This window comes from Larimichthys crocea, chromosome XX (genome assembly GCF_000972845.2).
Source record: "Larimichthys crocea isolate SSNF chromosome XX, L_crocea_2.0, whole genome shotgun sequence".
NCBI classification, from domain to species: Eukaryota; Metazoa; Chordata; class Actinopteri; family Sciaenidae; genus Larimichthys; species Larimichthys crocea.
In genome coordinates, this window is record NC_040030.1 from 5593017 (window position 1) to 5615740 (window position 22724).

The 22724-nt window shown below is 39.4% G+C and overlaps 1 protein-coding gene across 2 annotated transcripts; it reads left to right on the plus strand.

The window, feature by feature from the left end:
* Positions 1 to 1615: 1615 nt before the first annotated feature.
* On the plus strand, positions 1616 to 19970 carry sult4a1 (sulfotransferase family 4A, member 1). Of its 2 annotated transcripts, XM_027272069.1 has the most exons (8): positions 1616 to 1999; positions 8418 to 8548; positions 9386 to 9466; positions 9660 to 9786; positions 9931 to 10025; positions 12140 to 12278; positions 15389 to 15448; positions 15867 to 15992. In XM_027272069.1, the coding sequence occupies exons 1-7, from the start codon at positions 1831 to 1833 to the stop codon at positions 15406 to 15408; spliced, it is 762 nt and encodes a 253-aa protein (XP_027127870.1). In that variant the 5' UTR covers positions 1616 to 1830; the 3' UTR covers positions 15409 to 15448; positions 15867 to 15992. The 2 variants fall into 2 exon arrangements, with proteins under 2 accessions (XP_027127870.1, XP_019113133.1); XM_019257588.2 differs by lacking the exon at positions 15389 to 15448 and having other exon boundaries at positions 1621 to 1999; positions 15867 to 19970.
* The last annotated feature ends 2754 nt before the right edge of the window (positions 19971 to 22724 follow it).

The window sequence follows — 22724 nt, forward strand, 5'->3', positions numbered from 1 at the left end:
AAATTCTGACATTTACGAGGATTAATCAAGGCAACACATGTTACTGAAAGCATGATTGGATTAATGTACGTCTATCAATACCATACTCTACACAAGATCCAATCAACGGAAAGTGGGAGGGACCTAGCTAAAAATAAAAGAGCGAAAGACACAACTCCCCTACTCATCACCTTATTTTTTTTTTTTTTTTTTGCACATACTTGTTTTCAGACTTTCCATACGTTTAATATTTGTTCAGTGGCCATAGATCATCTTCACTGCGGTGTGTGTGCCTGTGTGTACATGTGTACATGTGGCACATCTGAACTTATATAAACATAACTCTTAGGGGAACCAGCTCTGCCGAAACAACCAATGAGGACATTAAAATACATAAATATGTCAATAAATAAATAGTACATATTATACAACGTGGCACTATGCAACCTGATTGGTCAACTAGACATCTAGACATGTGCTCAAATCAGGATGACAGCATCCTATTCACTAAAAATATTACTCCATCTTCTCCACACTGTCACATCCTGAAAATATACAACATGTAAATAAACATGAAGTGCACTGGAAGTCAACTAAAGTCATACATCTGAATGTCATCTTTCTTTAATAAATATACTGGTACCAATAATGACGGTAAAACACGCACTCTCATGTAATGTTGCTGTGCAGATATTATAAAATATTATATTAATAACAAATGAGATAAGACAACATGTTAAAGCCCCTTTGAACTTTTTAGTGCATCATAAAGAGAATATTATAGGAAACTTATTTGCATTCATTTTATTGAGTAGCACAGTGTTAAGACTATTATAAAACACCATAGGTTTGTATTATTAAAGTGACATTACAGCAGCTAAAGAAGCCATTCCTGAAGAATATGCATGATAATCTGGAGCCATATATGTTATGAAAGGGAATAGGAGCTTTAATACATCTGTGCATTACAGTAACTTGTCAGTTACATCATCATTACTCAGAGTTACCATAACGAGTATAGTAGTGAGTGAGTATAGTTATGAATAAAGGAGTCATCTGACCAATCAGTCATCTAAAGCTAACAGAGAAGCTGTGAATAATCAGTTTCTAGAAATAAACCATGTTTCTCAGAGATGTCTCATATGGAAATATTATGTAAATGAAGGAAATTGTGAATAATTAGGCATATATCAATAGATTACAGTATTATTATATATGAAGGTATTAAAGTAGGTCCATTATATGTCTGTATTATTAATTTAAGATGAATATAAATGCACACATTTAATACAAGACGTCAGTCAAACTTAAAAGCATTCACACACACTATAAACGCCTGACATAGAATATTATATGGAGTTATTAGTGGCTACACTGCATTATGTAACAGCACATAGAGCTAATAATAACAGAGCTGTAATTGGTTGTATGATGATGATGCATTATTAAACCAGAGGATTATAACACATGGCGTTATGGGATTATCACAGCAGCCGTATGTTAACTCTGCCCTGCAGCTTGTAGGTCTGTGTCATGTGTGGGGGAAGCCTCCTTCCCTCCGCGTGACCGCGCAATGCTCGCGCCCGAGCGAGAGTGGTCCTGATGCTGGGACTCGCGTGCGCGCGCGCATTACATCACTTCTCTACCGCCTGATTGGCTGTAGGTCAAGTCGTCCGCCCGCCTGCCGTGCCAGCGAGCATCTCTCCTGCTGGAGCTTGAGCATCACGAAGGGAGCGAGCAGCAAACCGACCTCTAATTCAATAAAAAAAAAAGACACACATAAACAAACAAAGTGTTCGCGTGGGTGTGCGCCTTTTCTTTTTCTTGCACTGGCGGCTCGTTTTCGAGGATATGGCCGAGAGCGAGGCAGACACGCCGAGCACGCCGATTGAGTTTGAGAGCAAATACTTCGAGTTTGATGGAGTGCGGCTGCCGCCCTTCTGCAGAGGGAAGATGGAGGAGATCGCCAACTTCTCCCTCAGAAGTAGCGACATATGGATTGTCACGTACCCAAAGTCAGGTAAACAAGCCTCTGCGTCACCTGGGTGCACGGCGCACGCTGTGTGCTGCAGCGGAGACTGCAGGCTCCCCTTGTCGTTGTTAAACTTTCATCGTGTGAATAAAGCATGCAGTGAACGAGTTTGAAGCCGTGGGGTTCATTTTGGGCAACGTACCCCTCACAGTCATCGTTAAAGTTGCAGATCAGGGCCGTGTTTGATGATCAGCAGCTGCTGGGTGGGTCACACTTATTGGTCACATCATGTTTATATTGCGCTTGTGCAGCAGAAGTACACTTTACAGGCCTCTATCAAGCTTTTTATTATAAATCTGCGTCAGGCTTTGGTGCATTACATAGCATGCACGTCTGAGCTGGCCTTCATCATCACAGTCCCATATGAAGCTGGTGTTTACAACCAGCTTCGGAGTGTGTCATTGCGCAGCGCTGCTGCAGGCCGGCTGCCTGTGCGCTGTGCCCTGCTGTGCGCTGGGTGGGTCCGGTCATGTGACGGCTTGGTGGGCAGCTGGAGCTCTGTTGTTATTGCATGCTGAATGGCAGGGGGAGTCTGTGTCCTGAAATACTGTTCTGATTCAGAGGAGCACATGGGATGAAAGAAAGTCAACTCGTGATCAGAAAAAAAATAAAATAAAGTTCAGTCTTAATTCATCATGGGGCTTTCTAATCAATTAAACCATCTGATGCATCTTACACAGTTACACACAAGGCTGACTCAATCAGTCTTACAAACATGTTATATAAAAATTCTGTAATAATTATCTTGTGGTTAGTTGGTGTTGCAGTGAATCTGCTTGTGCTTTGCAGATTTTTTTTTTTGCTCTAGAAGTTTAGTGACAAGTTGGGGAACTGCTTTTTGAGCTAATTCACTATCTACTAGCTTCATAGCAGGCTGGTTATTTCCAATAACACCTCCACCCTCTCATAATTTGTTCACCAGTGTATTTTCTTTGTTAAATAAAAAGTTATTGAAGAGGGAAAGCAAACTTCTCCGAGCTAACAAGTTTGGTAACGTGAGACACATCTTGAGACAATAAGTTTAGGTTATAGCTTGTTCTATAAGACATATTTGTATAAAGTTATTGACTCCTGTCTCATAACTGTCTGCAAAGCACTGCTTATTTGAATACAGCTAATACGCTACAATAGCTTCCTCCATTTTAGGATCTTTCTGTCCCCTCAAAGTCAGCACTGTCAAGATGGCTTACTATTGGTCAATGGGGCAGTTTCACAGGTCAAGTTAAACATGATATGAAAATAAAAGTAGTATATAGTAATATATCTGTATGATAGACCTATATTATACTTGTAATAATGCCAAAAGCCTGACAATAAAGGCTTAAAAGCATTGAGTGTAGAACAATAAATACTACACAATTGCATGAACGTATCGTATATTTGTATGCAGATATTTGTGAGTAGATTACAGAGTGTTGCTGCATCATGCTGCAGTACACATGCTGTTACATGATACTGTGAGTGAAAGCAGCAGAGCCAAACTCTCCTGTGTGTAACACACCGTGCTGCTTCCTATTTAGCTTTTGCACTGCAAGCAGAGATTTTTGCTGCATCCTCCCATTCCATCCAGAGAGGCCTGTGTGTACTGCACATGGTCACGATGCACTTAGGCTCTCGTAGAACTCAGTGCCTTTTATGCTGACCGTGGAAAGACAACTGAAATTCTCTAAATCATATTGATGATCATATTACATTGGACGATTTTCCAGGGTTACTTTTGTTACTGTTCTACAATATGTCTATATGTATAGTATTTTATAGTATGTTTATGGGTAGGGAAAGATTGTTGGTATGGCATGTAAACTATACAGTTAAGGGAAGGTATGGTTAAGTTTAGACAACTGAGACAATTGGTTAAAGCTGCACAAATGGGTAATTATCGCTATCATCATTTTAGTGTCTTTCAGCTCATTGCTTTGGTTTTACAGTCTGCAGCTTTATTGTTTTGGTTCAATTTGGCAGCCGTTTGTACTGAAAAAAAAAACACTATACACTCCATGCTCAACAGCAAACACAAGACACATAAAGTTAGCTGGTAAACATAGTGGATAGAGCATTTATTGGGCTAACGGCAGGAAACATGGGATATGAACTTCCGACATAGCAGCTACAGCATGCTGCACCAATTATAATGAATTTAAGTTGCTACAGGGATCACTGACATTGCACTTACCCCTGCGGGCATCCCGCTCCTCATCTCTCTTTTTGTGCGGCAAAAGGTAACAGCTACATAGAACAGTTTCAAAAGTATCTGTTAAAGATGATTAAAATGAATACCAGCGGTAATGCAATGCAGCAGAGCAACCCTGTGGGTACATTTCACATTAAAATGAATTAATGCATATTCATGATCATGCAGTTCAATTGGATTAATTCAGTAGCCTATGCTCCCAAACCCTACATAACAACTGTATTTTCAACAACATGCACACAGCAAGGCTGTACACAGTGATAGAGTATAGCTGATGCAGGAATTGCACAGATACACATAAATGTGTGAATCTTCAGGGACAAGAGTGTGATGGGTAATCATAGGTCACAGAGACTTGGCGCTGACGCCACTGCATTGTGCGTTCCTGGGAATCAAACAAGCTCACTGATTGATCCAACTTCCCGTTCAAAACAGAACACTGGAACTGAACTTTACACATGATTTCTTATCAAGACATGCCACAGGATTTAGAGAACACACCCAGTCCCAAACATGCTTAATGAATAAGAGATACATTCAGAGATTGCCAGGAAACGAGGGTCTGCTATTAAGCTGTTTTTTCTGGTCTAGAATTGGTGATGTCTGTTAAGGTCACCAGAGATAAAAGTACTGAACGCATTCCAAAAACATAGTCTGGGCACAGGCACCAAGAACAGCCCAATCTGGAATGTCCTGATCTGGATTTGATGTCCTGTCTGGCTTCCAAAATCAGAACATTATTGGCCTTTCTGTGAATCCTGGTGAACTTCATGTTTTTAATGTCTGTTTTGAATGGAGACAAACGTGTCTTGTGTTGAAAACCTAAAGCCAGGCCACTAAGCCATGCCAGTCTTCATTTAACAATTTGACACCGTGGAGTGACGAATTTGTTCAGTCAAAAACAATCTAAAGCTTTTTGCCCCCGACTTCTCTGCTGCAGAGGGGACAGAAAGCACATGGCAAGCCACATGGTTGGGGATGCTGCAGAGCTGTGAGGCCATTGGCTCCCATGTGACAGTCTCGGCCAATGGGATTTGCAAGATTCTAGTGTGCGGATGTCCTCTACACCGTTTATGATAGCATTTATGAGTGTTTTGACATCAGCCATATGCTGAGTTATTAGTCCCTGCAGGTGGTCCACCTCTGCACTGCACTGCATGCATGCACACTTGCATATAAATCACAGAGGGTTGGTGATTATCATGTGTTCTGGCTGCATGCTGTGCATGGCTGTGAAATTAAAGAGATCTACATTTAAAGAGGCACTCTACTGATTTTACTGTAAATCACTTTACCGGTACTGGGGAATACAACTCATCCTGTGCAAACAGTTTTATATCTTCTGTGGCTCTGGAGGAGCTTTCTGCAGTCTGGTGTGTTATTTCAGTGAACAAACTCGGCACATGTGTACCATGGGAGCTTGACACTTGACCATAAGTCAGAATATCTCGATTTCTGCTAGATCAAAACAGCCTCAAAACACACAAATGTATGAGCACTGATATGAAAACAGAGCATGTTAGGTTACCTACAAGACCTCAACAGTCAAATTAGCCATCACATTAGTGCAACCATGTCTCTGTACAATTAAAACATCAAATGCGCAGATCATGTATCATGTATCTACTTAAGCCTTTGAATTAATGTCTGTGCGCTGTCATGCTTCGATGGTGATGGTGGTGACTCATTCATGAATCATACTTTAGCCTAATTTACCGCATGATCCATCCTGGTGAAGATACAAAAGAATATAGAGAAATGCATGGCAGAAAAACATCTTGCTAATATTTTAGGGACCCCTAATTTCACAAATCATGTTTTCAGGGGAATCTTATGTCTGTCATGTCACGTAATTCTATCTGTGTTTCACAAGTCCAATTCTAAATTGCTAAAGTGACCTTTGAACAATATGACACCATAGTCAAACCACAGGAGTGTGAGGAGTGTGTAGCAAATAGTTCATCCTCGAATTAGTACCTAAGATAAATATGTTATTACTAGGATAGGGAGATATAAATATACAACATTTTGGAAAATGTAGCTTACTACTATGTATCTTCATCGACTTGATAAATAAAGAATGTAAGGTGTGTAGAGTAGACATAAAACTACAGTATAATACTAACTATGGACATTCACCTGATACTGCAACAGTCTCCACACTTTAGGTTGTCCACCGGATGTTGGATCTGGTTGCAGGGATTTCCTCTCTTCAGACACAAGAGCATTAGTGAGGTCCAACAGATTCTGGTTCATCCCAAAGCTGATGGAGTTGAGGTCAAGGCCCTGTGCAGACCAGTTAAATTATTCTATAGCAAACTATGAAAAGCATTTCTTTATGGATCTAGCTTTGTGTACTGCCATGTTGAAACAGGAAACGGCCTTAATCAAACTATATTGAAAGGAATGTACAAGTGTAGTCCATCTTGTTTTGACTGAATAGATTTTTAGTTTGGTTTAGACATGCCCTGCACTCAGTACCCTCAGATTTTATTTTTTATTTTTTTATTCTATTTGGATTTAATTTGAAATGAGCCACATCTGATGTTTTTTTTATGGTCCAAAAACAACCAAACCCTTTCACAAATGCAAAATACATCTTAACTGGTACGAATGAGTGTGACAGACTTTTCAGGAGATTCACAAAATTCTCGTTATGTGTTTAATTTGGTTTTACAGCCAGCATGTGGCCAGCCTGAGGCCACACAGATAGACATCTTCTCTAAGTGAGAACAGTCAGTCTTGTTCCCGTCTATCCTTTTATACCGAAACTTGGCAAGCTGTCTGCATATTAAAAAAACAGCAATGCTAAACTGATCCTTCTCTGAAAAGCTGGCGCTATTACCTTTCTGACTCAACTTAATGAAGCATTGTTCGCCAGGTTTCACACAGTGTGATCTGATACCAGCCTCTCACGTTCATTTTGCTGCATGATTAGACTCAGCATGTGGGATGTCAAAATGGAACATTGGAGAATATCTGCAAATCAAAATGAGTCACAGGGACAACACAGAGAACATTAGCATGGCAACGTATGACATGGTACTGTGATGATGAAGATTCTGCTTCAATACAGGCATTGATTGGTGTTTTTAGTGACTTTAGTGAGCAGATGGTTGGTGATTTGAAGGCAGGAAGGTTGAATCACCAGGCAGACTGAAACATTGAACATTTGCTGCCATGTTACCCTTTAGCAATCTACATTAAGATCTCAGTGGCCTGTTGGGTGTTTAGTCTCCAAGGGCCTCCAAGCTGTTGTAGAAAGTGTTTTTTCTGAGAGAGCTGTGTGAAGTCTGACAAACGTCCTCAGGCATCAGTTGGGTTTGAAGACTACAAATTTAAGCGTGAAAGAACATATGGGGTTGTGGAGTTTGAAAGAAACGACCTTCCCAGACCTCTGTAGCTCTGCTAGAGGCTAGCAGTGCAGGGCTTAACTTACGGGTATCTTAAATGGTCACACAAGGGCCACCTGTAAAGAAGCACAACATATAAGCTAAATGGAACCTTTTTATCCTCTTTTAGCTCCTTGTTTTGACCTACAAATTTGCTTTCAACCTCATTTCTAGCAGCAGTGACTGCTACTAGCACAACATGTCTGAATGTCTAACCGAACTACTGGCAATTAAGGTGCATTGTGGGTAATGTATACAGGTTTTGACAAGGATGATGAATGTATGGAATAAACAAGATGGTATCTGTTGTTCTGCTGCATAAAATAGATTGATTCTGTGCAATGCTAAAATGTTAGTGTAGTACACTGTGGTGTTCATTTTTATTTTAGGGGCTCTCGGGACAGTAGAACAAGCTGAAAACATCTGACATATTAATGCAACATTAGCATTACTCATAACTTGGAATCATATTTCTGCCCACCTGATGAATTTAAGCAAAATATTCTTTCTCTTTTAGCTCTTTAGTTGCTAAATACCAACACTAACTTTGCTAACTTGTCTGTCTGCTGTCTGGTTCTGGTCGGGTACAGTAAGTACAAAGTTGATTTCCTGACCTGTCTGCTGCTGCTGCTAGAAATTAGGTTCAAAGCAAATTTGTAGGTCAAAACAAATAGCTAAAAGAGGATAAAAAGGTTCCATATAGCTTATATGTTGTGCTTCTTTACAGTTGGCCCTCGTGTGACCATTTAAGATGCCCTAAATTAAATTACTGCTGGTACAGTCATTCCTAAAATGCTTGTTTTTTCCCCCTCTATCTTTATAGGCACCAGTTTACTTCAGGAGATCGTGTATCTCGTGAGTCAGGGAGCAGACCCAGATGAGATTGGCCTTATGAACATTGATGAACAGCTGCCTGTCTTGGAGTATCCCCAACCCGGCCTGGACATCATACAGGTACTGTAGCTGAAATGAGTTTAACCTTCATTCAGTTCATTAGGCGACTTCATCATTTGGAGACGGCATGAGTTTTAGGTCTGTGGGTTCTTTTAAATTAAGATTGAATTGTTGTGGGTGTTCCTTTTGCTGAGTGTTTGATGTGAAACGTGTAGATGTGAAACATGAGGTGTAGCCCTGTATGCAGTCAGGGATTGTCTACCCGTAGCTTTAAGGTTTATTTATTATAATAACCACCTGACTGCAGTTCATATCCCAAGGTCCTGTTGGATGATTTATGTCCCAGGTCCCTATGTTTCCTTTTTCTCTGTTCAGGGTGTGATGGTTTGAAGCAAAAAATAAAACGTCCAATTACAAGGTCTAATTTTATATAATGGAGACTGTGAGAACAGTTGGAACTGTTGTATAATGTCGTGTGTAGTTCTACACAGAGTCTGGAAAATGAAAATCCCTGATGGTGCCATCAAAGCCTGAGTTACAAACTGGAGTGTGAAGTTTGAATGCTGCAGGCAGTGTTCCACTCAGTTTTTAATGCCACACATTGTGACCAGTAGTCACATATTGCTTTAAGTTCTACTCTTATTGCCAGACCAAATGCACCTTCAATCGTCAACCTGTTTGAGAGGAAATAAATTAAACACCACATAGAGAACAGCACACAGAGTCTTGGCTGGAACTTGTTTACATTGCATGGCACTGTATAACAGAAAATTAGGAACACAGATAATATACGCTGTGTATATATCAGACTTGAATAAGAACGCATCATCCTTCTCCCTTAATTTCAAAGTAAAGTAAATGACTTTATAAAGTAATGACTTCCTTTGTGTTTCACAGGAGCTGACGTCCCCTCGTCTGATCAAAAGCCATCTTCCCTATCGATTCCTCCCCACAGCCATGCACAATGGAGAGGCCAAGGTCAGTTTATTATGATACATATGTATAATTTTTATTTTATCATATAAATTATGATAATCAATCTAATTTTCTAATAATTGTTTCAAGTTTCAAGGATGTAATATTGCTTACCACAGTCTAGTGACCTAGTCTCTGGTTTTAATAACATGGCAGTAACATGTACAGTATCAGTACTGTTGTCCTTCTCCTTTAGGTGATCTACATGGCTCGTAACCCAAAGGACCTGGTGGTGTCCTACTACCAGTTCCACCGCTCTCTCAGGACCATGAGCTACCGGGGAACATTCCAGGAGTTCTGCCGGCGCTTCATGAATGACAAACGTAAATATGAGGCTTACTGGAGGACTGAGACACTGTGAACTCCTGTTCTGTTTGGTGTCTGGTGTCTGTCTGTAGACTACTGCAAGTTTATCCAGATGCCTCTCTCTCTCTCTCTCTCTCTCTCTCTCTCTCTCTCTCTCGTAGTGGGATATGGTTCCTGGTTTGAACATGTTCAGGAATTTTGGGAACATCGTTTGGACTCAAACGTCCTCTTCTTGAAATATGAAGACATGTACAAGGTAACACCACCACTGTCCCCTGTGCTTTTTTAGGCTTTATTTGCAAAAACAAACAACAAAAATTAGATGACACTGAAGCTGTGTGGTGTGGAGTTTACTTGTACAGGAGAGCTTGTGGTTATGAAACACTTATGGTTATGAGGAGTTACTGGTTGTCCAAGCCTGAGATCCTCAGACAGGGAGGTCCAAAGTTGAGGGGCCCAGACTGAGGCTGTTATCTGGTTTGCAGCAATTCAACAATATAACCAGGAGCCAGTCTATGAAGTGCTGTCAATGTGATCAACTCTTCAAATCAACTCTAAAACTTGCTTAAGCCTGAACAAAATGAACCACAATAATGAAGACGTGATGATATAAAATCATGTATGAGAGATGTGAGTGAGTGAGGACAGCACAAGAGAGTCATGATACTCCTCAGGACCTTGTCTTGGACTAACATGTCCCATTCAACTAAGTTTAGAATCTGGCCAAATTTCTGCTAGATGAGTTGTTGCTTGACATTAAGTTTGAAGAGGGTCATAACACTTTTCAATGTCATTAGAGAAAAGGTTGTCACAATACCAGTATGAAACTTCTGAAGTTTCAAACTCTGGCTTTTAACTTTGCAGGCACCCTCAGCTCTACAAAGCTTTTTAACCTCTTTCAGTTCATTGTTTTGGTTCTTTAGTAATGGAACATTTAGTGGTGGAGACCAAACAAGACCTAAATCAAGAGTGAATATTAGATGTACTTTAATCACATGTAGAAGTACTTGTTAATGTTGTTCTTGTCTGCTGGAAGTATAAATGTGTAAGTTAGCCTTGGAAAAACTGTTGTGTTTACCTTTATCTTGTTCTGCTGGCCCCAAGTGTTTAAGAAAAACAATTATACTTTGATACAGTACTGTTAGAAAAAACAATACTCTACACCTCTTTTGATACCACAAAAAAACAAAGTCACACAAAATAGCATAATTTTCTTGTTTAAATTAACAACTCGTTCACAATGCTGATACAGAAGTAATTGATTTTCTTCGCTGATTAAGATCTGATTGTAGATTTCGATATCATTGCATGATATTATTGTATTATTTTAAACATATCATATTGAAAATGTTTTGTAGTACCAATACTTTTGACAACCTTAACTGAACATTGAGCATTTTGATGTTAAACTGCCATCCTGACTGTGCCGTGATAAAAAACTGAACTTGGCTTCAGAGCAGATACAAGCAGACACTGCTATCTAATTCAAGCCTCATCCCCATCCCCATCGTTTTCCTACAGTTGTACTTTAACCTCCGGTTTATCGTCTTTTCGTACGACGTGGCAGACACATGTATCCTGTTTATCTTTAGTACAGAACATTCTTGTGTAAAACTCCATTCAAAAAGAAATACCACAATGTGCAAAAATCAATATTTACCCTTTGCTTTGTCAGAGGCTATTTTTACATTATCTGTTCTTATCATGTTTACGAGGTGCAGACTCACATAGAACAGGTGTTCCCAGCAGGTTATTACAAAGACTTATAGATATGAGAGGTCATTTCAAATTGTCACTTATTAAACTGCATGAAAATCTGTCTGGATATTAGAAATAGAAATAAAAAAATATAACATTTTATATGGCCTATTTTTATCTATGTTGTTGAGTTTAGAAATGAATGTACTTGTGCCTTAAAATGAGAAGAAAAGTAAGTTGGGTGCAGGGACAAGTGGATGTCAGATGGTTAGAAGATCCAAGTGGAACGGAGACATCAGGGTCAGGAGGTTAAAGGTTAACACAATGAACATGAGGGAGACTGAACAGTCTGGTGGATTGGTGATTGGATGATGCGCTGCAGTGTTTACTGCTAATTAGCAAAATTTTAGCATCCAAGATGGTGAATTAAATACCTGCTAAATATCAGCATGTTAGTTTTGTAATGGTGAGCATTGTTAACATGAATGTTGTGTACAGAGCTGGTGTCAGCACAGGGAACAGTGTGTTCACCTCAGCTGTGGGTGGATGCTGTTTGAGGAAACAGCTGCCCTGGTTATTATGTAAGAATTTAAGAGGAAGGCAGTATGTGTGTGATTGTTGTTTTCATTTCCCGTTTTTTATAACTCCTCTCTCCTCTCCTCTCCTCATCAGGATCCGGGGACCTTGGTGGAACAGTTAGCCCGGTTCCTGGGTGTTTCCTGTGACAAGGCTCAGCTGGAGGGCATGGTGGAGAGCTGCAACCAGCTCATCGAGCAGTGCTCAAACTCTGAGGCGCTGTCCATCTGCAGGGGTGAGTGGATGAGGAAGTAGAAGGGGTAAAATACAACGCTCCTAAGTTCCTCTGGTCACCAGGCAGAGTTCCGAGTTTCTGGCTCTCTGATGTCTCAGTTAACACGTCCGCAGGAAAAGGGCTTTTGTTGACATCCATCGAACGTGTCTTAGAATAATTTTTCATCGCACCCTCAATACATCAGCATTGTTCAGCAACATGTTCTCTTCTGTTTGAATCCTTCAGTTTATGATTTTACAGTTACCCATTCTGTAAAGCATGTTGGCACAGTCTGTTTTATATATATATATATATATATATACATGTTACACAATTTAAATATTGTAATTTCTCAATGCAGACATAATTTCAGGTATTTTATATTTTTTATACTTTTTTATACAGTTTACCAGCCTACTGGGTAGTAATATATCACAACATCATATGTTTTAGTAGCCAATAATTGTTAAGTGTCAGATAAATAGTGGAGAGGAAGCCTAAAGTAGCAGAAAATGGAAATACTCAAATTAAGTAGCATCATTTATTATACTGGTGGAGACACAAAAGTCTTTATTTGGTTAATTAGTTTGTGCACTTCACAACACCTATGAACAGACTTTAGTGGAAAACCAGCCAAAGGTCTCTTGTTTCCACTATGTAGCACAAGCTGACTTAAAGAAAAAAAAGTAGTCGAAACTTAAGAGATGACATCATCAGGGTCATTTTCACCGACTTGACAAAGACATTATACAACAAGGTCACTCCATGACAAGTAATACAACAGTTATTCTGAACTACTCTGGCTCACAGGCAGTAGGATGTTGGTAGAAGTCTGCCATTGGCCGGCTGGCCCAGTGTTCTGTTTCCACAGTAACACTATGTGTTAGCCTTTAGGTGAATCATGTAACCTATTATCTTTAGGTCATTTGTCAAGGTCAAGGCACCCCATGTCTGGACAAACAAACCTAATATGGAACTGTCTTAAGTTCCAGGGAGAGAGGTACCTCAACATAGTCTTCACATAACCCCTATATAAGAGGTAGTAAGAAAGCATTGCTAATTCTTATCGCAAGTCATGATGGATCTGAGCTTGTATTAAAGTGCCTGAACCTCAGATCTTGTACTCTCTCTCTCTCACCCCGGCACAAAAACCATCATTACACCTGATCAGTAATAGTTTGAACAAAATCAGGCCCTAGCTTACCTTCTTCTTCTTTTGCCTAACCCTAACCCCTAACACCAAAGCGTACTGTCAGTGCATCTTGGTCTGGTCTCCCAAGACAATAGTGCAAGGTTTTAAGAGATATAAGTCAGAGTGTTTGGATATGGTGAACTAAGTGTTGACTTCTATAAAATGCAATAGAGATTTTAGACTGTAGTGCAACAAATGCAATACATGGTACTGTATAAGACACCACTGTGGTGTCATGCCAAACAGAATATAAGTCTTGAACACATTTGAGAGAAGGAACTGTACAAACGTTCCTCTTTTAGATCCGTTATGTCAGACCAGATTCATATCATTGATCTCATGATATCGACTGACTGAGACCATGAAGGAAGAGAAGAAATAAATCACATGCAAAGGTAATTCGAAGGTAGTACTTTTATTTTGATACTGCATAGATTAGCAGGACAAAACTACTGTTTTTTTTTTTTTTATGGTTGCCAACTCTGGCTGAAGAGATTATCTACACTACGAAATCCAGGCAGAAAAAATGTCAAGTGGGGTTTAACAACACCTCAGAGAGTCTCATTAGAAAACAAACATTTTAAGCCTAACCAAACTGGAGTGACTATTAAGCTGTTCTAGCTGCACAATACATAACGTCTTTTGTTTTGGAATGTGCTGTACAGCTTTTGGGATCAACTGTAGAGTTTGAGTGTAGGTCAGGTCACGCAAATAATTCAACATGTACAGATAATGTTGACTGATTACATTTTTACTTTAAAGAAGTATTTTTAAGGAGGTTCCTTTGGGAACAACAAACTAACTCTAATAACTTCCTAAAAACTTTGTCTGTGTCCTCCCGACCACAACAAAATAGTTATTTTCCAGATAATATGAGAAAGTAAAGAACCTGTGTACAACATTAGTGCTTTCTACCTTGTTTTTGTTCTGCTGGAAGGCTACAGGGATCATTGAGTTTGTGTTTGGGGAGTTATCTTAGGACACTGACCTGCATTGAACGGTGTCAATGCTTTGAGTAGGACAGTACTATATGGAACTTGTACATATTACATTGTGAACAGCAGGCCAGGTCATCTGATATAATCTAAATACATTCGTGCCTCATACTGTACACTATAATGAGATTATATTTAGTTTAGGATTAGGCAGACACGGACATAGAGAGGAGTCTTTACACCAGTTTCACAAGACATTTTCCCTTTTGCCTGGTAATGCAGGATCTGGAAAAAACAAACAACTTTCTTCACAAGTGAACCTACAATACAAACATGGTGCAGTTATAGTAATATACCTCTGACAGAACACTTAAACAGTAGTTTTTAATATGTAACAGATACTGACAGTGAATCTTTCAGTGCAACATAAACAAACAAAGCAGGAAAAGCAGTGTTGCACTAACTTAACACAACAAAATAGCCTGTAAACCCTTCAAGGTCATTCACCTGTACACCTTTTCTTCCTTCACTTTACTAAAGCTGCAAACCAAATAAAACATGGATGGATCATTTTATAGTAATGAGTTGAGTTTCAAGAATTTCTTCACTTATTTTGCATTATTTATGTATATATTTAATATTTACATACTTGTTTATTTTAAAGTTTGTATCTAAAAAAATATATAAGGGAAGGGTTACATAATTATTATTCTCATAACTCATGGGATCTTTAAGTTGTGTATGTGGACATTGCAGTCAATTTGACATGATTATAGCACCACCATGTGGCTACTTGTTGCTCCTACACCACAGATACAGCCTGCGTCTGAGTGTTTGGTTCATTCTGTTTGATTTAACCACCTTTGTATAATTTTTTATTTTATTCCCCAATTGGTTATAATTATTCACTTTGGTTTATGGTGTTGTTGTTGTTGATTTGATGTTATTATTTCTGTCATCTATTTTTTTTCTTCCTGTTTTCCATAATTTCGTTTTTCTTTTAGTGCATGGAATGGTGTCTTAACACACAGCTGACAGTCTGTGTCATACACACACCGCAGCAGGTGAGTCACTGCTACATCAGGCTGCATTCACTCTGCAGCTGAAACATGTCAAATGAAATGAGATGTTTACAGGACAGAAAGAAACAACATCAGATCTCATGTGATTGGCTTTTACATTCATCACATTCAACAGTTTAACTGCCATAACTCCTGAGTGGGACAACATAAAGACTGTCACAGCATTGAAGGAAAGCTAAAAATCCTTCAAGCTAACTGCAAAGATTTAAAACAGCATTTTGAACAGCATGGATGATAATTCTTGTGGCTTCCATGCCATCTAATTTAGACATGATGGTTAATTTTTCATAATCTTTTTCTGTCTCTATGAGAGCTGTTCTGAACTTGTCCAGGTTTTGTTGAAATATACCTGAACATTTTATCAGCCTTTAAAATCCCCCCCTCTGTATCCTGCCTGCAGGTCGTGTGGGTCTTTGGAAGGACGTCTTCACAGTGTCTATGAACGACAAGTTTGACACGGTGTACAGACAGAAGATGGGCAAGTCCGACCTGACCTTTGACTTCTGCCTGTGAGGGGCTCCCTCCCACCGTACCGCCTCCCTAACTCTCCAGTCCACTGATCTACTTCAGTACAGTCGACAAGTGCACACTTCCTGCCAAAAGCCACGCTCCTCCATCTCCATTCAGCCAATCAGTCTGAAGTGTAATGGTACAGTGTCTGACAGTGGGATTACACTACAAGACTTTTCCCAGAATGCAATCTGTCAACAAGTCATCTAAAGTCCCATCCTCGTGGACTCCAGATTTATTAGGAATTTCTTGAAATTTCTCAAACAATAGTTAAACCAAACTTCCCTCAACCCCCTACCTCCACAGTATGTTCCCACTCCTGTGTATGTACATGTGTATATATGAACCAGGGTTCGACCGATATAGGTTTTTTAGGGGCTGACACCAAAACTTTTGAGCTGAAGTATTGGTCAACATTTATATTTATAACAGGGTTTTGAGCTACATGTAGATATTTGTGACTGAAATACACAGAGAAATATGTGTCACTATGTTTGGATACGGAAGTATGTTAAGAGAAGTAGCCATGCCATTATCAACGTCAAAAATATATTCAGTGATTCAACAAGCATTTTAACACACTGCACTTGAAGGTTATTTTAATCATCCTTGAGTCTAGCCCTTCACCTAGGACCAATTTGCCATGGGGGACTATCCGTGAGGTCTCTGACAACAATGGTCCCAAAGATTTTTTGGGTTTTTTTTAGGTTGTCTCAGCGGTCCCGTAGGGAGAGTTTGAGAAGACATACAGGTTTTAGTGTGTGCCATTCCTATTTTAGGCAGGTCCAACTGAGAATAGACCCAGGGGCAAACTCAGAACATGCTGCAGGGATTATGTATCCCATATGGTCAGGAAACACACTGGGATCCCCTCCCTGGAGGAAGTAGCCATGAAATCAATCATGTATATGGGCTATGCATAGCCTGCTACTGTGACCAAGCTATATAGTAATTGTTTTGCCCTAATGCTTTTGCTCTAAGGAACAGGCAGTCTAGAGGGGCGATTCTAGGCTACTTAGCCTGCTTACTATTTACAGAACAACAAAATCTAGAGACATGTCCTGTTTGAAAGAAATTTCCAAAAACATTTTTAAAGTGAAGATAAAAGTTAATTTAAAACTGCATTGATAGGCCACTTGGGGTCAGTACAACAAGTTGTAAACACAACACTAATGTTAGCAAAGAGAGGCAATATTAGCATTCATTAAGGGTCATGTTTCTGTCTGTTGAACAAATGTTCACTCCATTAGTCAAACTTTGGTTTAGCTCTGTGTTGGTCTTCACTAAATCTGTTGCTAGTTGCTAACTTTCGTTTTGCAGGTAGTGTAAATTGTGTTTTTAGCATTTACATGCTTTGCACCGGTATTGTCAGATGATGATTCTCTGTGGGTTCGTCGCTACGAGTGACACGTATTCTTTTGACCCATTTAAAATATTTATCAGGGCAGTTTGAAGTTAGCATAAGTTAGCATCACAGTTAATCTGAAAGCTATTTTAAAGTGAACCTGCAAGCTGTCACCTGGCATTGAAATTAATTTATTGCATTGTTGTGAACGCACTTGTTGATCAGCCACAAATATCTGTAAGTAGCCTCAGAGATTCTCTGTGGTATTTTTGGTTGACAGGAAACATTTACATGAGACACTAAATCTCCAGAGAGGTCCAGGCTAATGAAACAGTTTTATGGTTAGAAGCTCTATAGGTCAGGCCACACACATTCATTTATTGGTGTGGAAACTGGAATACATTACTGCCTGTAAGTGAAGAATTACCACCCTGCTGTGGAAAACATTTTGAAAAAACAACTTGGGTGTGACGGCTGAAAAATACTTATCTACAGTTTTAAAATGGATGGATGGATGTCACCTGTTACAGACTGCACAAAAAGAATTACAGGTTTTACAGACAACATCAGTATCTGCCTTTTAATCTGCCAAACCAATATATCGGTCTAACCCTGAAACTGAGTGCATTAGCAGTTGTCTTGATGCAGCAGTGGCTCCAAGCCAGCTCGATGCATGGAAGGTAACTGTAAGAGGTGAACCAAACCTGTAGAGAAGAAGCCTATTGCCCAAAATCAACCCAGCAGCTCAGTGTCACAGCTGGGAGAACCATTGTTTTTTGATTTTGCTCCAAGTGAAAAGGATTTTCAGCCTCCATCACTGAACGCGTCATTGGACATTCTGAGCTTTATGTGTGTGTGTGGATGTATGTTAGTGTGTGTTAGAGACAGACAGAGAGAGAGAGAGACTTATGTCTTGAATGCATCACATCCCAGAATGACTCAAATGTGTAGAATGATCCTGAGTAGTAGTATCCAAAAATAACACAGTGGTAGAGTCTGACAAAGATGGCACCAATAAGCCCTGTGATTTTCTCCTCACTCTAAAACAAAATATAATGTGTGTAAGCAGTAACACACTCCACTCCTAAACACTTTGCTTGAGATTTTTAACTGGTATTTACATTGTCAGCATTTAACACACAATCTGCTGCCCTGTATTTACTGTATATCATAAAATATAGCCTCCGGTGGTTAAAATGAGCAGCTGCTGCTCTGTTGCAGATGCAGCTGCGCCAAACCCATAGATCACATGTAATGTATTGTCTTCTGAAGCTATAAAGGGAGTTTAATGTGGACAAACAGTTATGGTCTTTGTGGATGAAATTTAAAACTGGGGGCCTTGATAATCTTCTTTGTCTTTTTTAATTGAATTTGTTTGCAGAAAATACAACAGTTCTACAAAATATTATATTTTATACAAAGACATTTACATACATATACACTATTCAGAGACTCATACGTAAACTTACATATACAAAGATAAATAAGGAGATGTAGAAAGCTAAAGGTTTATGCAAAGAAAATTGCAATTTATCAAACTACATAAACCCCATCCCACAGAGTGAACCTTGTCTCATATCCAGAGTAAATCCAGATGTGATTTTAATAAACTCCTGTTTACACATATAGTTAGCCAGATTACAAATCTGATTACAATCTGTCTCGGATTTCCCAAGCTACGTCCAAATCAGACTCTCTTCCAGAGGGTGGTGGTAATGCACCTAACAGCAGTTGTTGTAGTACTGGAGATCAGTCGTGATGAGACTGATAATGAGATCAGATCAGATAACAAATCTTAAAATCCTGAACCACAAATTGGTAGCTAACATGTTGCCAATAATGTAGTCAAAGAGATTTGACAAATATTAGCTACATGTAAGCTACCAAAGTACACCGTCTGGTCTTGGTGTTCACTCAGTTTTAACCCCTCAAAATCTTGGTCTCAATTCACCCAGAAGAAGAATCTCTAACACAAAAGGTTGCAGTTAGCATTAGGTATCAGTCAGCATGAGGTGTGTTCGTGTAAATTGGAAGCTGTGGTCTGCTTTGCATGGTTGGTAATCCACATACTCTTCTTCTGTGAATCATGCTACCACTAATGGGTGAACAGTGTCCTTCCTCTCTCCTTCACTCTCAGAAAAGTCAGGTTTTGGCAGCAGGAGAGGAGAGAGAGCAGAGTATTAACCCGTAACCAGCATTAACTCTATTCTGCTACTCACTGTAGTGTCACCACAGCAGCAGCATATCTGGAGTCAGACCATTAGCCTGAGGCATCACCTACAACCAGTCCAGCACCTCCACCTCCTCCTCCCCCTCCCCCTGCTCTGTTGCCACAGTCCAGCAGAACCAGTCCCTGAGCTCAACCAGACACTTGTGAATGTGTTTATTGTGTGGATGTAAAACGACAACCTCAGTGCACACACTCGTCACGCCGCCTCTTTTACGGCCCGCTCATTCTTTCTTTTCATTGTTCTCTCTTCTCTCTGTCACTGTGTTTACAGCCGTTGGCAAGGCTTCAGCTGCCCATCTCCACTTTTATGGTTTGTTTGGATTTTTATACATACCTATCTCTGTTTCCTGGGCATCTTTTGCGTCGTATTTTACATGCTTTGCTTGCTGGTTTATTAATAAAGTTGTGTCTTCAGGCAATATCTGATGGCCGTGTTTCTCTTTCTTTGAACTTCTCAGTGGAACTTGTGTTAGTTGTAAAAATACGTTTAGAACTGCTATCAGGAGGAATGGAAAATGAGAGTCAGATAGATAGATAGATAGATAGATAGATAGATAGATAGATAGATAGATAGATAGATAGATAGATAGATGCAGATGACAGGACTCAGAGTGGTGCTGAAAGTCTGAGGTATACAGTGTGAAGAGGAAAGTACAGAGAGAGTACAGTCCCCTGCGGTGCTCCTGTGTTGCTAAGCACCTGATCATGTAATGAATATACATGAAGTAATTATTAAAATACACTTGATTCAATTTTCAAACAATATGAAAACATACCTACAGCTACATCAAAGTCTTAATAGGCTCTAATGATTTTCACTGGGAGGTTTTGCAGTCATAGAAGAAGTAACAAAATGCTTTCCTTAAAGTGAGACTGTTAAAAGAAAAAAGAACAAAACTTATTACAAATTAAAATTAATTCATACAAAAAAGCCTTGAGCTGGTGTATCCTATGTACCAAACTTTAGGTAGATATTTCTGAGTCAACTATGGCTACTGTGTTTTAGCATTTATTGTTATTTCATAATTCACTATCTCAGTAAAAATAGCAATACGACAATGTAACTATACTTGTTTACCCTGCATTCAAAGACCTGATGGCCACCTGAGGAAAGGAAGTTCAATATTCACTCTCTTTTAGCTGTGTTTTGGTCTCCACCAACTCCTGAGAAAAATATCTAGCTTTGTAGCTCCTAAATGTTAACTACAGTCACTGAAATAGTCTGTCTGCTGTTTGGTGCTGAGCAGGGAACGTTCAGTTGGTCTTTAGAGCTTAACACAGCTGGCTACTGTGGCTGTAAATGAAACGCTAAAGAGTACTATTAAAGGAAGTTTTCTTGCCACCATTGCCAAGCACTTGCTCATGGTGGGAATTGTTGGGTCTGTTAATAATATAATAAAGAGTACAGTCTAGACCTGCTCTGTATGGAAAGAGTCACGAGATAACTTTTGTAATGAATCAATGCTAAATAAATAAAACAGAATTGAATTAAAAGTTGTATAGCAGAATAGCCTAGTCAGTGTTATATGATTATACATATTATACCATTGGATTATTATTATTACTGATGCATGAAAGTGTTTTAGCACTTCATTAATGTATTGTATTTTATATGCTCATCACAACCTGCAAAATAACTAGTAACTATAGCTGTCTAATAAAGGTAGTGGAGTAACTCTGACATGTGAGTACTATTTTTTCTCAAGTATAGTACTTAATTAATTAAGTGTAGTGCTTTAGTAACTACTCTCCCAGTGGTGGAAAGTGTTTGTGAGTTACTAGCCTTCATTGACTGTCTTGTTTGGAGCATTTCAAAGAAATCTGTGTTTTTGCATCCATGGTGACAGAACTTGGTTTGACAATAGTAGGAGGAGGTGACAAAACCAGACTCAGTGGCTGAATACTGTATGGTGTGTTCAGAGGTGTCAACTGCTGACACACAAACACACACACAGAGTGAGAGAGATCATGTTCATGTGTTAACTAGCAACCACAGTCTCTCCTCCCCGTGTCGTTTACCACCCTCCTGTCCTACTCACTCGCTCTGCACTCACACACACATCAGTTTCACCCAGTATGGCCAAGCTGCTGCCTCTTCACCCTAGACTGGGACAACTGGTCATCGGCAAGCGGCCTCACACGGCTCCGAGCATTGCCACACACCCCTCCACAGAAAGACGGACAGGTGGGGGATCCAGGCAGACATGGATCCACACAGACAGAGGTACACTGATACATTTAAAACCTTCACTGTCCTCTGCTTTTTGTTATTTTGTACACAGAGAATAAACTTTTCATAAAATCAATGGTTAATTAATTTTCTTTTAATTTAATGTTTCTTTTGTTGGGTCTTCTGTCCGGCCTTTCGGTATGTGCTGCCACTTTCTAACGATGAGTTTCTGAGTTGTAACTAATGACTTAAATTAATGAATGATTATTGATGAATGACTACTAGCTAATGTTTTATTTATCAGTTATAAGACAGTATTAAAAAAAACTTTCACAAATGAATGAATTAAATTAGATAAAAATAATTAATTCATCACTTCCTAGAGATCTGTTTTCACATTGACATAAACAACACTTTCTGTCTGCTATTAACCATCAGTGAAACTAACATTTATAGACTCTCTGTTAAGTCCTGTATTAGAAAACTAGATTTTAGGCACATGTATCCATTATATGAAAGTCTTTCATGTACTTCAGTAAATGTATGGTAATATATAAAGAGAAGGCTCAGCATTACTCTCACATCCAGAATATGAGCTTACAGTATGTTGCCAAAATAACTACATTGTCCCAACTGTTGATCTGTAATAACTCATAATAACTATCTCCAGCTGTTGACAAAACCAAAGAAGTGTAACACACGCAGTATGTTGGACTCTCTTCTAATGGAGGTTGGGGTAAATGTGGGGAAACAGGAAAGGATAAGAATGCGGATGTAAATGACCACCTGTCCATTGTTTTATATAGTCGTATGTTTTTCAATTGTCCCTCCTGGGACACTATCGATCTGTATTTTCCTAAAGTATCTTTAAAGTGACAGTAAATATGTTGTCCATCCAGTGACTTTCCGTCCAGGCCGGAGGATGACCCTAGAGCAGGTGGAGCCTCTGATCTGTAGCAGACTGGCCGACATCAAGTCAGCCTTCATGGCGGTGGACCCTGAT